Source organism: Phoca vitulina, unplaced genomic scaffold (genome assembly GCF_004348235.1).
Source record: "Phoca vitulina isolate PV1807 unplaced genomic scaffold, GSC_HSeal_1.0 scaffold38, whole genome shotgun sequence".
Classification (NCBI taxonomy): Eukaryota; Metazoa; Chordata; class Mammalia; order Carnivora; family Phocidae; genus Phoca; species Phoca vitulina.
In genome coordinates, this window is record NW_022589741.1 from 15,114,814 (window position 1) to 15,131,584 (window position 16,771).

Sequence of the window (16,771 nt, forward strand, 5' to 3'; positions counted from 1 at the left end):
AAGAAGAAAGTAAAAACTGATCTGTGTTTGGATCAGTTCAAAATTAGAGTTTCTGTTTTGGTCTCATTCTTCTTATTTTCTCTGTGTGCATGTGCATAGATCAGCCTTACTGGGCTTCACAATTTTATTAATCTTCTCAAAGAAGCAGTTTTAGTTTTGTTGACTTTTGTAAAAAACAAAAAAAAATTCTTAATCATTCTTATAGGGGCGCCTGGATGGCTCAGTCGGTTGGGCGGCTGCCTTCAGCTCAGGTCATGATCCCAGGGTCCTGGGATCGAGCCCCACATCGGGCTCCCTACTCGGCGGAGAGCCTGCTTCTCCCTCTCCCTCTGCCGTTCTGCCTACTTGTGCTCTCTCTCTCTCTATCTCTGTTAAATAAATAAAAATCTTTAAAAAAAAAAAAATCATTCTTACAATTTTTAATTTTAATTCTTAATTCTTAGGTATCTGTGTATGTATGGTAAAATACACATCGAATATACCATCTTGGGGCGCCTGGGTGGCTCAGTTAGTTAAGCGTCTGACTCTTGATTTCAGCTCAGGTCATGATCTCGGGGTTGTGGGATTGAGCCCTGCATTGGGCTCCACGTTGGGCATCGAGCCTGCTTGGGATTCTCTCTCTCCCTCTGCTCCCACCCTCCTCCCTCTCCCTTTCTCCCTTTCTAAAAATATATACATATACCATCTTACTAATATTTATAAGTGTAAGGTTCAGTGATATTAAATACATTCACAATATCAACCATCACCACCATCCATGCTCATAACTCTTCATCTTGTAAAACTGAAACTCTGTACATACTAAACAGTAGCTCCATGTCCTTCCCTGGCCCAGCCCCTGGCAGCCGCCATACACTGTGTCTTCAGGATTTTGACTACTCTAAATACCGCCCATAAGTGAAACCATACAGTATTTGTCTTTTTGTGACTGGTTTAATTTACTTACCATAATGTTCTCACCAATGTTGTAGAATATTGCAGAATTTCCTTCCTCCTTAAGGCAGAATGATGTTCCAGTGTATGTGTATACCGTAGTACCCTCCCTTATCTGCATGGACTACCTTTCAAGACCTCCTGAGGGGCGCCTGGGTGGCTCAGTCGTTGGGCGTCTGCCTTCGGCTCAGGTCATGATCCCAGGGTCCTGGGATCGAGCCCCGCATCAGGCTCCCTGCTCCGCAGGAAGCCTGCTTCTCCCTCTCCCACTCCCCCTGCTTGTGTTCCCTCTCTCGCTGTGTCTCTCTCTGTCAAATAAATAAATAAAATCTTTTAAAATATATTAAAAAAAAAAAAAGACCCCCTGAATGCCTGAAACCCAAGGGTAGTACTGAACCCTTTATGTACACTATGTTTTTTTCTATACATACATACATGGTAAAGTTTAATTTATAAATTAGGCATAGTAAGAAATTAACAATAACTAATAATAAAATAGAGCAGTTATAACAATTTTACTATAATAAAAGTTGTGTGAATGTGGTCTTTCTCAGAATACTACAGTGTACTCACCCTTCTTGTGCTCATGTGAGATAGGCCTATGTGATAAGATGGAGTGAGCGGAGTGACGTAGGTATTGGGACATAGTGTTAGGCCACTGTTCACCTTCTGATAATACACAGAAGGAGAATCATCTGCTTCCAGACCGCAGTTGACTGTGGGTAAGTAAAACCACAGAAAATAAAATTACAGATAAAGGATGACTGCTGTACCACGTTTTGCTTATCCACTCATCAGTGGATGGACACTTGGATTGCTTCCACGTTTTAGCTATTGCAATGATGCTGCTGTGAACAGGGGTGAACAGATTGTCTTCGGGGCCCTACTTGCAATTCTTTTGAATATATATGCAGAAATAGTATTCCTGGATCACAGGGTAATTCTATTTTTTTTTTTTTTTAAAGATTTTATTTATTTATTCGAGAGAGAGAATGAGATAGAGCATGAGAAGGGGCAGGGTCAGAGGGAGAAGCAGACTCCCTGCTGAGCAGGGAGCCCGATGTGGGACTCGATCCCGGGACTCCAGGATCATGACCTGAGCCGAAGGCAGTCGCTTAACCAACTGAGCCACCCAGGCGCCCCAGGGTAATTCTATTTTTAATTTTTTGAGACACCATCATACTGTTTCCCATGCCCTTTTGGTGGCATCTTTAGGCTTTTTTACATTTGAGATCATACCATCTACAAACAGGGAGATAATTTTTCTTCTTTTCCAATATGGATGCCTTTTATTTCTTTTTCTTGCCTAATTGAGCTGGTTAGAAATTCCAGTATTGGGACACCTGGGTGGCTCAGTCGGTTAAGCATCTGCCTTCAGCTCAGGTCATGATCCCAGGGTCCTAGAATCTAGTCCTGTGTCAGGCTCCTTGCTGAACGGGGAGCCTGTTTCTCCCTCTGCCTGCCGCTCCCCCTGCTTGTGCTCTCTCTCTCTCTGACAAATAAATAAATAAAATCTTAAAAAAAAAAAAAAAAGAAATTCCAGTACTGTCTTGAGTAGGAATGGTGAAAGTGGACATCCTTGCCTTGCTCCTCATCCTTCAGGAAAAGCTTTCAGTCTTTCACTGTTGAGTGTGATGCTTGTTGTGGGCGTTTCATATGGCTTTTGTTATGTTTAGGTACTTTTATTCCTATTTTAGTTGAGTGTTTTTGTCATAAAAGGGTGTTAAATTTTGTCAAATGCTTGAGATGATTGTGTGGGTTTTTAAAACCTTTTGTTGATGTGGTTATATTTATATTAATCAATTGTCATATGTTGAGCCATCCTTGCGTTCCAGGTATAAATCCCACTGATACATAATGATGTATAATCCTTCTTATATGCTGCTGAATTCTTTTTGCTGGGATTTTGTTGTGGACTTTTGTATCATATTCATAAGGGATATTGGTCTGTTGTTTCCTTGTAGTGTCCTTGTCTGGCTTTGTGTCATGATTGTGCCATCCTCAAAGAATGAGTTAGGAAGTGTTCCCTCTTCAGGTTTTTGGAGCAATTTGAAAAGAATTGGTATTCGCGGGGTGAATGGTGGTTCAGTGAGTTAAGTGTCTGCCTTCAGCTCAGGTCGTGATCCCCCTCTTCAGGCGAGGAGCCTGCTTCTCCCTCTCCCTCCTCCCACCTCCCTCCACTCTTGTGTGCGCGCTTTCTCTCTCTCTCTCTCTCAAGTAAATAAAGTCTTTCCAAAAAAAGAGTTGGTATTCATTTTTTATTAAATGGTAGCATTCACCAGTGAAGCTGTCAGGTACAGGGCTTTTCTTTGTTGGCAGATTTTTGATTACTGAATCCATCTCCTGTAAGTCTTTTAAGATTTTCAATTTTTTGTGATTTAGTCTTTTTTTTTTTTTTTTTTTTTTTTTGATGAGTATTAAAGAGGGTACGTTCTGCAGTGATTTAGTCTTGGTAAGTATTGTGTTTCTAGGAATTTGTCCATTTAAATTACACAGTGTTTTGACATGTAACTGTTCATAGTACTCTCTTAAAAGCCTTTTTATTTCCGTAGAATTGGTAGTAATGTCTCCACTTTAATTTCTGAGTTTTGTAATTGGAGTCTTCTCTCTTTTTTCTTAGTCCATCTAGATAAAGTTTGTCAGTTTTGTTGATCTTTCTGAAGAACTAACTTTTGGTTTCATTGATTTTCTCTGTTGCCGTTGTGGGGGTTTTTTCTCTGTATTCTATTTACTTCTGCCCTAGTCTTCATTGCTTCCATCCTTCCACTAGCCTTGGGTTTAGTTGGTTCTTTTTCTAGTTCCTTAAGTTGTAAAGTTAGCAGATCTTTTTTGATTTTTAATGTAACCATTTGGTACGTCATGTTTTTTGTTTCATTCACCTCTAAGTGTTTTCTAATTTCTTTTGTAGTTTCTACTTTGATCCATTGACTGTTTAAAAGTGTATTTGATTTTCACAATTTTGTGGAATTTTCAGTTTTACTTTTGTTACTGATTTCTAATTTCATGCCATTGTGGTCAGAGAAGATACCTTGTATATCTTTTAAAATCTATTAAGACTTAATTTGTGGCCTCATGTATTGTCTATCTAGAAAATGTCCTTGTGCACTTGAGAAGAATGTGTATGTATGCTGTTGAGTAGAGTGTTCTGTTTATGTTTATTAGGTCTAATTGGTTTATTATGTTGTTTAAGTACTGTTTCCTTACTTCTGTCTGATTCTGTCCATTATTGTGGGTGAGATACTGAAATTTCCAACTAATGGGGCGCCTGGGTGGTGCACTTGGTCAGGCGTCCGACTCTTGGTTTCAGCTCAGGCCATGAGATCAAACCCCACATCAGGCTCCAAGCTCAGCACAGAGTCTGCTTGAGGATTCTTCTCATTCTCCCTCTGTCCCTCAACTCTGCCCCCCCCGCCCCCATGTGCACATGTTCACTCTCTCTCTCTCCTTCTCTTTCTCTCAAATAAATAAATCTTTTTTTTTTTAAGTTCCTTTATTCAGTACATTATTATTTGACAGGTTGTGACCTGTTTTTTCAGTATCATAAATAATACTATAGTGAATATTCTTGATTATTTCCTTAGGGAAAATTCTTAGAAATGGAATTTCTGAGTCCAAGGGTATGCATGTTTGGTTAAATATTTTTGGTGAATTAGGGGCGCCTGGGTGGCTCAGTTGTTAAACGTCTGCCTTCGGCTCAGGTCATGATCCCAGGGTCCTGGGATCGAGCCCCGCATCGGGCTCCCTGCTCAGCAGGAAGCCTGCTTCTCCCTCTCCCACTCCCCCTGCTTGTGTTCCCTCTCTCGCTGTGTCTCTCTCTGTCAAATAAATAAAATCTTTAAAAAAAAAATTTTTTTTTTTTGGTGAATTACACTCCGGAAAAGTTGTACTAATTTCTTATTTCTAAAACTATATAAGAAAATACCCATTTCCCTGTGTTTTCGCCAATACTTGGTATTTTTTCTTAATCTTTATAGGTATTTCCCACGAATAATTTATTATGAGAAGTTTCAAGCATAGAGTCAGGGTGACAGATTTTTACAGTGAACATCCATATACTCCCCACCTGGCTTCTACTATTAGCATTTTCTTATCCTTGTTTTATCACACATTTCTAGCTATACTTTTTTTTTTTTTTTCATCTCTACACCGGGGTTGCCTGGGTGGCTCAGTCATTAGGTGTCTGCCTTCGGCTCAGGTCATGATCCCAGTGTCCTGGGATCAAGCCCTGCAGTTGGGCTCCCTGCTCAGCGGGAAGCCTGCTTCTCCCTCTCCCACTCCCCCTGCTTGTGTTCCTTCTCTCACTGTGTCTGTCAAATAAATAAACAAAATCTTAAAAAAAAAAAAAAAAAAAAAAACCTCTACACCCAATGTGGGGCTTGAACCTACAACCCTGAGATCAAGACCCGGAGTCTGATCCTTTGGGGTTACAGAGTGTTTAGGATGTGCTCCTTCTAGTTACAGAGTGTTTAGGATGTACAGAAACAGTACAAAGAGGGAGGGAGGACATACTGGCTTCAGCTCACGTTCCCAGAGCAGTTGGGTGAATGTGTGTGTGCCTGTGCGCATGTGTGTGTTTCTTAATTTGTGCATTTGTTTTGTTTTCTTGTTATTTTTCTCTTTGGTTTCAGGGGGTGGGTAGCAGGAGAGGTTTTGGTTCCAGAGTTTCTGGGTGAGAGCTTTGGGTGTAACTGCAAGATCCCTGACACAGGAGTCAAGATGGGAGGCCTGGTCTCAGATTTGGTGCTAAGCTACCAAGGACCTGATCTCTTTATTTCAGATGTTTCTTATATCAAACGAGGAGAAAAGGTGTTTATACTATGAGATAACATATGAGAAAGCTTTTGACAAGCTGTCTACTCTTTGAAACTGTAGGTAGATTCTAGAACAGGGATTTGGCAGCATACTGTCCGAGAGCCACCGCTGCTCCTTTAGGCCGGCGAGAGAGAACCTGGTGCTCCAGCCCTGAGACGGGGACTCCCGACTTCTTTGGGGACTGAGACTAACGAGTATCAAGTACTGCGCCTGTGTAACCCATCTCAGACAATGTAGCCACATCTGTGGTCAGCTGAGAGCAGAACTCTTATCAGTGCCTTTTGTAATAATGCCCTTTCTTGGCCGGGAGAAGTAACAGTTCCCTAGGTGGCATCCGTTCTGCTCTGTCAGATTTGAGTCGTGCCCTGGTTGAAGGCACTCATTTCATACTTGCAAGTTTTGCAGCTTGTTAGTTGTTTTCATTTTCTTTCTCTGTCTTTTATTCTTCCTCTTCCAGGCCTCTTCCTGTGCCAAAGCTGCCCCCTGGGGAGCAGTGTGAAAGTGAGGAGGACACAGAGTATATGACCCCCTCTTCCAGACCTCTGGGGCTGCCGAAGCCAGATGGGAAACGGCCTTTGGAGACAACCCAGAGTTCACGGTAGGCTCAGGACAGTCCCATCTGGGAATTGGGGTGACACCACGCACCTGCGTGGCTGCTGCGTGTGCAGTGTCATCCACCCGGAATTAAAGCAGAAAGATGTATGTAGCCCCTGATGTTTGGCCTCTTGGAGCTATAAGCAATTCCACTTACGCTTCCTCACTGTCACCGTCATTTCGAAAACACGCATCTATTAGAAGAGTCAGTCTTGGGACATTTGTTAGTGATCCTGGCAAAGGAGCATTGTGTCCTCTTGATAGACTCTGGGTCTGGAATAGTGAAGAATAGATGAGTCTTAATCAGTTTGCAGGTAACAGAGTTCTGTTTCTGAAGATCCTCTGCCCCTTCCTTCTGGTTCAGAGTGTGTGATTGTGACCAGCCGATCGAGAGCTGTACATACGAAGCGATGTATAATATTCAGTCCCAGGCAACGCCGTCTGCCACGGAGAGCAGCCCCTTCGGTGAGTAGCCGTTCTGCCACTTGGAAAACCATTGCTGTGTCATAGGAATGCGACAGCTTGATCTTAGCAGAAACTCTTTTCAATAATTTCCTTTGCAAAATATCTTTGATCCATGGGCAGCAAAACCCTCTCCTCTCTCTTATTTCCCGTTCCCACAGCAAGTTCCCTTTGTGCCTTTTCACCCTTCCAGGGCCTAGAGACACTTGGGTTATAGGGCCTGGGCCTGCAGTGCTGGCAGCTCCCTTTTATTTCCTTGGCTTTTTAGCATTGATGAAATTCTTTTGTGTGTGGGTGGTGAATACTCCATTCCCATATCAGCTAGCTTCCCAAGGGGAAAGTTCAAGAAGGCAGCACACACAGGCCCTTTGGCTGCTCCTCCAAGGCGAAATGCCGATAGAGCTGTTGAATGGATGCTGTAAGACGGCGCTGAGCCTTTGCGTCGGCGGCTGTCACCGTTGGTGGGGGTAGCTCTCGCCCCGTTCGGGAAAGCAGAGCTGCGAGACTGGCACAGACTGCGTTTTCTCTGTTCTTCTATGTCCACCCACAGGGCCTCACCTGGTGGTTGGCCCGGGCTAGACGGTCGGTAACTTTGGGGCTGTACGTGTGGGAATGAATGGGTTTCCCTCGAGCTGCGTTAGCGCACGCGGTGTGTAAGGAGATGGTAACAGCACCCACTTCCTTCCATAGGTGAAGGGAATCTGGCCCCGGGCCACGCGGGCGCCGGCCCCGAGGGATCAGAAAATGAGGAAGACGGCTACGACGTCCCTAAGCCGCCGGTGCCGGCCGTGCTGGCCCGCCGGACCCTCTCCGACATCTCTAACGCCAGCTCCTCGTTCGGCTGGTTGTCTCTGGAAGGCGATCCCACCACACGTGAGTCTCCAGGCCGCCTTGCGTTTGTGCCGAGTTGCTGCATGGCTCTTGGTTTCCGCTGCAGCAGAGGTGACGGCCTGGCGACAGCGCCTTTGTCACCAGATGGTAGTCTCTTTCTACATGGGAGGAAAAGCTGGCCCTAGGTCCCAGTTAGGAAGTTAACCCGGAGTCTGATCCTTTGGGGTTCTGCCAGACTTAGGAAAGAGGTTGTTACTTAAACCCTGGCTCCTCCTGGCTGGTGGTAGGTGGGACTTCTGGTGCTTCTGAGTGTGTGGTAGGACGCTGGTAACGACGCCTGGTGGTCCAGAGCACGCATTCCTGACTTCCGGGCCCTGTCGCATTGCCAGGCCGGCGTGCTGGCTCTGGAAGGCATACCGAGTGGCCTTGACCGTCCGGGGCTGCCCTCGCACCTGTGGCTGCCTGGGAGCGCGGCAGCCGGGGTGGCCGTCCCTTTGGAAACTGAGGCCCACGCCCAGGACGGCTGGTGAAAGCTGGACAGCATCCAGTTGCCCAAACAGGCGGTGGCCCCACCCCCCAGCCTCGCTTCGTGCGGCTCCACGGCCACTCAGGCTTGCTTCTGTTTTCCTCCTTTGTCAAAGGAGAAGTTTAGTGTCTTCTCTGGCCCCGTCTGAAACGTTTTAAATCACCCAGGCACTGCTGTGCGTGGACACTTGTTGCCAAGTGCGTAAAGCAGGACGCGGACGCAGGTGTCTGTGCAGGGGACAGCAGTGTTCCTGTCCGTGCAGCAGGTGCGTGGTATATTTAGAAGGCTGCTCCTGCCAGGAGGAGGAGGAGGAGGAGGAGGAGGAGGCTAGCTGCTGAAACCCTGGCCCTTTGAGAGCCCAGGGGCCCCGTTACAGTAGGTCAGCCTGATCCTGGCACACTGTGTTCTTGCTGCCGTTGAAGGAGGGTTGCCCCCAGATCTGCAACTCTTTTCTCTTTGATTTCTTCTAGACTTCACTGAGGGTTCCCAAGTTCCTGAAAGGCCCCCCAAACCTTTCCCTCGGCGAATCAACTCGGAACGGAAAGCAGGTGGCTGTCAGCAGGGTGGCGCTGCCGCGGCCGCCTCGCCACAGCTCTCCAGTGAGATCGAGAGCCTCCTGAGCCAGGGGTACTCCTACCAGGACATCCAGAAAGCCCTGGTCATTGCCCACAACAACGTCGAAATGGCCAAGAACATCCTCCGGGAGTTTGTCTCTATCTCGTCTCCCGCCCACCTCGCCACCTAGCCCAGGCCGCTTCGCTGCCGTGTCAGAGGACCAGTGAGCCGGCGCTCTCCCCGGGGGCCCTCGGAGGGCAGAGGCTCCTTTGGAGACTTCACAGTGAGGTCTTGCCCTCTCTGTGGGATTCCACGTCTGTGGTTCCAGGATTTCAAGGCAGTGGAATGAACGTGGAGCAGCTAGTGTGTTTTATTATCTTATCTTTTTGAGAGTGGATTTGAAGGTGTCCTTCAGTCCCCACTGCGAGTGTGGATTTTTATTAAACGGTTAACCTACCGGGGGAACAGTCCAGAAAGCGGTGGGAGAAGTACTGTGCTGTAAATCCTCCTGGGGGACTTCGGACTTCCCTGGGTTAAGGATGTGGTTGTGTGTCTGTCTGTCTGTCTGTGGTGGCGTGTGCCCTGTGATTATAAGATGAACCTGCTGTGTGTGTTAATCCCGGGCGGGGACTTAGCACAAGAGGTGTAGGAAGGAATGGTCTAAAGACTTCCATCTGCTGTGCTGCGAGACCCAGCCCCGGCGTGTGGTAGAGCTCCAGCATCCCCTGTGGCCTGGGTGACCATCCCATGGCTCGAGTCTTGTATTTTTAGAACACCCTCCCTCTGTCCTTCCCCTGCCTCCTGCCTCCTCCTCGGTGTCTGTCATTGGCACTGGGCTTGCTCTGACCAGCCTCACTGAAGCCAAGTGGCTTAGAGGATGTTCTTGATTACGTGTGGTGCTGTTGGTTGGTTTGGTAGATCGGTGGGGCACAGACCAGGACTGTCGCTGTATCGTTATAGTCCTGTTCGATCCTCGCAGCTGACGCTGGTCCCTCGGAAGCACTGTTTCTACAGGAACGTTGCATCTGTTACAGTAGGATGTTTTCATTACCCTAATTACACAATGATTGGAGCTAGAGGCCTTCAGGTACATTCCATGCCCTCCCCAGAAGACCGTCTGTGGGAGTCCGTTGCCTTCCTGCCAGGTTGTGTGTTCTCATGTAGGTCATGGGTGTTTCTCCTTACTGGGAAGGGAAGAACACTTGTTTCCAGCCTGGCTTTCTGGCCTGAATACCACGGAACTTTGAGGAAGCTTCATTCACATGCTGTTTACCTTGTTAGGCAGAAGATGCACAAAATAGGATTAATCTGTTTGGTTTTTCTTCCCAGGGAATTAATTCCAGCTTGTGTGGGCGTCTCCCTCGGAACACGAGCCAGGTTATACTTTCAGAAGAGATTTTAGTCCTTGGCCTTGAAGGGGAGGGGCTAGCACCCGTGGTAGCGAGCACCAGGCCTCCACTGGGTGCCACCGACGACGTGGTTTTCTCTTGTGCCCGTGGCTCTGTGAATGGAGTGTCTCCTCCCCTCCCCTCTTCACGCTAGTCCTCTCTGCTCTGCCCGGACCGTGTTCTCCGCGGTAGTCCCACACCCTGTAGTGTGATACACGACTTTGCGGGGGTCAGAGACAGGAGGTGAAAAGCCCAGCAGCTGCTGTGGGTGCAGGTTTGTGCGGAAAATTTGGAGTCCAGCGTGGGGCAGCCGTGAGTCGGTTCCCGTAGGTGCTGCGGAATGAGCCCCGGTCAGCGCAGTGCTGACTTCCCTAGCAGGCCGTACCCCCCGCGGTGTGTCAGAAGCAAGCCACTCTGACACCATCTACCCTCCTCAAAATCCAGATCATGCTTTTGGCTTTAGATCCAGACAGAAATGAATCTCTTGACGTATGGTTTCTTTCCCACATTTTTGTCTGTGGAACTAAAACCTTTTCTGACTCTTCTCTTGGCTTTCAGCTGTTCCTAGACCTTTTGGCTTTAAGCTCCTGCCTCAGAGCCATTTACATTCCCAGGGTAGACGGTACAATCAACTCTCGTTGATTGGCCATGGCTCCCCAGTGTCTGCTCAACATGGTGGAGAGCAGCACGGCCGCCGTCAGGTCCGGGCGCTGCTGGGAGCCGGGATAGTGGCGGCGATTGGGAAGCCATGACCCAGCGTCTCCTTCTGCGAGCCGGTAAGGAGAGTGTTTCACCTGTGGTTCACACTCAGTTTGCATTTTGTTTAGATGCTGAAGAGCCAGACAGAGAACTAGGAAAACTGGCAGCATTTTCCGTGCCTGTCCACACTGGAAGCTTCCTTGTCTGCAGACATGGTCCATAGTCTGAAGATGGGTCAAGAGAACAGAGCCCTGGTTCTGCATATCTCTTGCTTGTTCGGTGTATCCCAGATCTTCTTTGGAGACTCTTTCCTTACTCATAGAGGCCAAAGGCAGGTTCATCCCTTTTTTCCCAGTCGAGTGCCCCCGTGGCTCCTGGGGTCAGCCCTGAGACCGGGCTGTGTCAGATCCCAGGGTCGGACGTACGCGTCGGTGACCGGCTTGCTGGTTGGCCTGTCTGCTGTGGGTGTGCGGGCTTCCCAGGCGTTAGACCGTTCTGGGAGGTTTGCTCCCCGTGGGTGCTCTGAGGACAAACCTCGGCCACGCCTGAGGCCGCCAGCCTTGCCTCAGGACAGTTTCCACGTGGGCATTTGTCTTGAGGGGACTTCCAGAACTTTAATTTCTTAGCTTTTCCTTGGACTGAGGCACAAATAACCCTTCTTCATCTTCCAGTTGTATGGCAGTTTCTAATTCCTGGGCTCTGCTCAGAATTTAAAATTTCCCTTTCAGAAGTGGGCTCTGAGTTTTGTCAGTTTGGGCAGATCCCTCTCCTTTCTCCCTTCAAATTACAAGTGGTTTCTTCTCTGGTCCCTTCCCAGGTGGATAAGGTCAAAAAGCCACTTTGAGGTTTTGTCAGATGCATCAGGCTCTTCTCTTCAGTGCGGTCTCCTGCTTTCCCTCTGTCTTTCCGGCTTGTTCCGCACAGCTTGCCTCGTCGTCCGCTGCCCCTGCCAGCCTCCTTCCGCTCAAGTACAGGGTTCTCGAGTGGAAACACCTGTGGGCTCTGTGATATACCTCCCTGGAAGAAATGAAGAGATTGGGCAGTTTCTCGTCTCAGCGTTTACCTGTTAATGTTGATGTAAATAGTGATCTGTACCTGTGGATGGCCATTCTCCTCCCCTGGCCCTCTGTCCCCCCACAGCCCCCCCTATACACTCTGCCCTTCTGTTCTCTTACCCACAGCGCCCGAGGGCCCAGCATCAGTTAGATGTTCTGTGGATTAAAATTTGTGGTGGGGAGTCGCTATTCTTCCTGCTTAAAGTATTTATTTTCTCTGTAGAAAAGTAAAATATAACCCATGGTCCACACAGCCAACGTACAAATGAGTTTTTGTAAATTTGCTAGCAGAGTAGGGACCAAGCTCTATATTCCCTTTAAGGCACCATTAATAAGATCGACACCTGTTTTGGGTGGTCAGCGCAGGTGTTGATGCAGAATATTCTCCTACCTCATGTCACGACAGTCAGGATTATAGACCTTCTTCCTAAACTGTACCTTCCCCTTCCTGCCATTGGCCTTTCTGACTCCGGTGGCCACTGCCCAGGGAGGAGCGGCGTTCGGACCACCGGCCTGGCTGCGTTCCGGTTAGCCTGTCGTTCAGCACAGGTCTGTGGGTGATTCCCGTGTGCCGGAAGTGCCAGTGCCGAGCCCTTCGCTGCCACCACGTGCGGATTTCCCGATGCCGGCGGATTGTACTTGGGCCGTCTTGCCCTTGCATCTGGCCCTGAAATAGCCCTTCCCAAGGAGACTGTGCAGTGTGTATTCACAGCTCTTTCATGTAGACATGTATTTCCTTGTAGAGCTGTCCTGGGTAGGAGCAATTCAAGGCTCTTCATGAACCCCTATTGTCTTCCTAGAGCCCTGATAATGTCTGGGAGATTCCGCGGTGTCGGCCTCATGGGGACCCGCCGTCTTGGATGCCTTGCAGTGGAATCTGTGTGGTGGGTTGAGGCGCATACTGGCTCAGAGTCGCACAGTAGGGCAGTTAAATGTTTAAGCAAAGCATCTGCCCACAGTCCCCTCTCCAGTCTAGTGCCTTCCTTGATCTTTTTACTGAACTGCTTTGAGTCCCTAGTCCCCCATTGTTGTGAAGTTTCCTTGTCACCCTCCTGGGACCTGTCACCATCTCCCATTCTCCTTGAGACTTGTTTCCCAGCCCTTCAGCGACCTTTGCAGCTCATCCCGTGTCCTAGAAGGGCTGAAGGTGTGGGAGACGGGTGGATACCTAATGTTGGGTCCTGGTCTTGAGCAGATGTATGTACTCTCCCAAGAGCCAGGCAGTAAAATAGATGGAACTCAGTCACTTCTCAGAAATGCCAGCCTTTCTGTCCCAGGTAGGGAGCCCAGGACCCTAGAACTTAGCATCAGGATGCACACATCACCGTTCTTCTGCTAACTGCAGGCTTTAGAAATTCAAGCTGAAGTAATCTACGTCAGCATAAAGTGGTCCTGGCACCACTTTGACCCCAGCCTGTGTCGCAGTCTTTCTTTAGAAACGCATCAAGCCATTTGTGCACAGAGGAGGGTGCATGCTGAAAGGAGGTCACGGTTTTATTTTGTTGACTGTCCTGTTTAGGAATCCTTCAGATGCAAGAAACAGGTATCTAGGCTAAAGAAAGGAGGGAGTCCTAAGGATGCAGGGTATTTTATAGGCCCCAGTATAGGAAGTACAGTGGGTTCTTACATGGAGCTGGGGCTGTCAAAATTTGCACCTAGTCCTTTCTCCTTGTCATGCACCGCCCCAGATTAGACAGCCCCGTCCGCAGGTGCACACGACCTCCCGGCTCTCGGGATCACCATGCACAGATTCCCAGGGCCTCTTACTCCTCTTCTCAAGAAAAAACACGATCAGCCCAGCACGTTGCTCGGGCCTCTACCCCTGACTGGTCAGCCTGGGCGCAGGGGTGACACTGGCCCCCTCGGGTGGGAGTCGGGGGAGGGCTCTCAGAGAAGAGGCTTCAGACGGGATAGATACCCTAGAAGTATTTTAGTAGCAAAACTGCTGTCGTGTACTGCCTTTTTTTTTTTTTTTTTTTCCCAGAGAGTGGAAAGGCAGGGCACGGGACTGTATCTGGGACATTGAAGAAATTCTTAGGTTTCGCTTAATTCGGGTTTCCGTCATCTTTGTTGCTTTATTTCGTGTTTTAATTCCCTTTACCGGTCTTGGCATCCAAGATTTCTTACCTCCCTCTTCAGGACCAGTTTCTCCTGTTCCGGAGCCAGTCTGTTCTTAGGTGACATTTCTTTGCCTTCATTCAATCTCAGGTTTTTAGCCTTCTTTCGTATTATTTGGAGAGCAGATGACAGATCCCACTGTAGCCACCTATGGACCTCTGGCTCTCTTCAGGTTTTCTCGCTGAACATACATTCATTCTCTGGGCCCATGGCCCTCCCTGCCCTCCTCCTTCACCCCTGCATTTGGTGGTTGCTGCGTGCGGAGAGCTCTGTGGTAATGTTTTTAGGCAGGCCTTCCGAGGTGCCTCAGAAACTACTTCCCTGTAGCCAGCAAGACTATCTAATAGTTGGGACAGTTGCCAGGATATAAATCCGATGTAGATTCCAGTTTAGAGGAGAGTTTTGACTGAGAGCTCTTTAGACCGGAAACCCTTGTCTTCCCCATCCACTTGCTTTCTTTGTAGTGCCGTATCAAAGCCTTTATTTTTTGGATTTTTACAGAACTGCTTCTGCTTGCCTAAGTGTTTTGATCTTACTTACCTCATCCAAGGGCCTGTCCCGTGTTAGTAAGGCATTTCATAATTACTTGTAACTTTTTTAAGCTATTGGAGTCGTTTGGAATACACAGAAGTAACCTAGTAATCCAAAGATACACATTGATGAAGGGGGGTCGTTAGCCTTTGCATTTGGTAGATCCTGGACTCGGTCCAGAATCAAGGAGCAGAGGGACGGCAACGCCATGCGCCCCTGTGTCCTCGGAAATCTGGGTTGGTTTCAGAGGGGAGTACCGGTGTGTTCTGGTTCTGCTAAGTAGCACCAGAGGAAGAGGTGGGGAGATAGGGGCGGGTGGAGGCACATCCACGTTCAGATGGGAACGTCAGCCCTTCGGAAGCGCGCCTGCCGATGCTCCCGATTGCTCGGAGTAACAGCTGTCTGGCCATCTCCCTGCCCCTTCCCTTCCCTGGGGTAGTGCTTGAGAAAAATGTGGCGGACCACTCCCTCTTGTACAGAGCAAAGGCTGAAAGCCAACCTCCGCGCTCCTACTGATGAGGCAGCCAAACAGATCAGCAGAGTTGTGATCACCAGCTCCGGATTCTTGACTGCTTCCTACAGTGAACTCGCAAATTCTCCTCCCAGACGGGGGTGGGGGGGTGCAGGCCAGACTGCTTGCCCACGCTTCGCGCCCTTACGTCCGTGTGTGTCTGCTCCCTCCTCCCTACCTACCTCTGACCCTGTTATGGGTGAGGGTGGCCGTGCTCACGGCTGTCTTGAAACTGAGGAGGCAGAGAACTACTTAGGAGTCTGGAGACCCCGTGTTTTCTCTTCCTTGGCTTCCTTCTGCTGTCTGGGTAAGCCCGCAGGCGCAGCGCCCGCGAGAGTGGGTGCCTCCTGACCTGCCCGTCTCAGTGTCTTGGCCTTGACCTCCTGCTGAAACACGCGGTAGAGGCGGGGCAGCTGGGAGGTGCCTCCTACATTTGCTTTCTGGCTGCAGTCACTTGGAATTTTTAACCTTATATATCTTTTTCCTTTATTCAAAACAGAACAATTTTTAGCACACCGAAAAAAAAAAAAAGCCAAACATTTTGTGCCTTTCTAAGGCAGCACTGTGTCCCAGGCTGCATTTTAGGACTTAATATGGAAATATCAGAGTCTTAGCTCCTCTACCTTGAGCGTCAGTCCTCACAGTGTAGGGGGAGGAGGAGACGCTGTGTGGGGCTGGGGAGAGGGCGCATAGGTGCGGCGGGGCAGCAGTCCCTTCCCCCTGCCCTGATGCCGTGTCGGGAGAAGCCAGCGTTACCCTGGGAGCATCTGGTTGGTTCCATTCAGAGTCGTAGTTACAGGTTGAATGATCTGTCTCCAGCCAGAGGAGAGAGACTGTTCTGGGATTCCCAGGAGTGCCCTGGACCACTTGGCGCGTGCCAGCCTCCTGGTCCTGCCTGGTAAGGCCCCAGCTGCATGCGAGAGTGGAGGATGGGCTCTGCTGACAAGGGGGGGTTGTTTCTTTGTGCTGGATCCCGAACTGGCCTAGACCTCCTGCCTCTCCCTTCAGACTCGGCTTTCCTCTTACTTGAAGACTTGAGTCTTAGAGCATTAGGCAGCCGGTGCCCTCGGCGGGGTCGCTCTCCCCTGGGAGAGGCAGCAAGGCCCGCGCCCGAGCCCGGCCTCAGGCTTGTGTGGCCGCTGTAGGTCTGGGCAAAGAAAAAAGACAACATGCTTTCTACGCGGTATTTTACTTCTCCCTTTCCGACCTTTTCAGTTCCTCCCTGCCTTTAACTAATAAGGAATTGGGAGAGAAACCCTTCTTTTTCAAGTCCTCCCTCTTTAGGATTTTGACATTCTTGACCTGGGTGGGGCTGAGGAGAACTGGATGCTTTCTCCAGAATAGAGAGTCCCAATTTGTGTATCAGTGTTAAAAATAAAACAAAACGAAAACTTAGATGAGATTTTTGTGGACTATTTTAAAAATGTGTCATTAATATAAAAAAAAATTTATATTAGCAGTATTTAATCATTCTCACCTGTAAAGAATAAAAACAGAAGGTAAATATTCTTACAGAGAAGAGCAGAGCTTTAAGATTCATTTTCAAGTCCCTTTTGTTTTGCCAGTGTATTAATGTTTAGAGGTCTGTTATACTAATGTTATTTATTAATTTTTTTTCATTTCCATACACAGTTAACTAAAGAGCTTTTTCAAGCACCCATGTCTGTAAAAAAAAAAAAAAAAAATATTTTTAAATAAAGTTTCTTTTGTTGTAGCAGACTGGAGTTCTTGCTCTTCCGTGGGGGTGGGAGAGCGA

The 16,771-nt window shown here is 48.4% G+C and overlaps 1 protein-coding gene across 1 annotated transcript in view; it reads left to right on the plus strand.

The window, feature by feature from the left end:
- The window catches only part of CBL (Cbl proto-oncogene), an 82,632-nt gene extending 65,934 nt beyond the window's left edge, over positions 1-16,698 (plus strand). Inside the window, exons 13-16 of the mRNA XM_032427783.1 lie at positions 6,203-6,343; positions 6,704-6,804; positions 7,492-7,674; positions 8,629-16,698. Of these exons, the coding sequence (XP_032283674.1) occupies positions 6,203-6,343; positions 6,704-6,804; positions 7,492-7,674; positions 8,629-8,903 (700 nt within the window). The 3' untranslated portion in view covers positions 8,904-16,698. The remainder of the gene's footprint in view (positions 1-6,202; positions 6,344-6,703; positions 6,805-7,491; positions 7,675-8,628) is intronic.
- Positions 16,699-16,771: the final 73 nt, after the last annotated feature.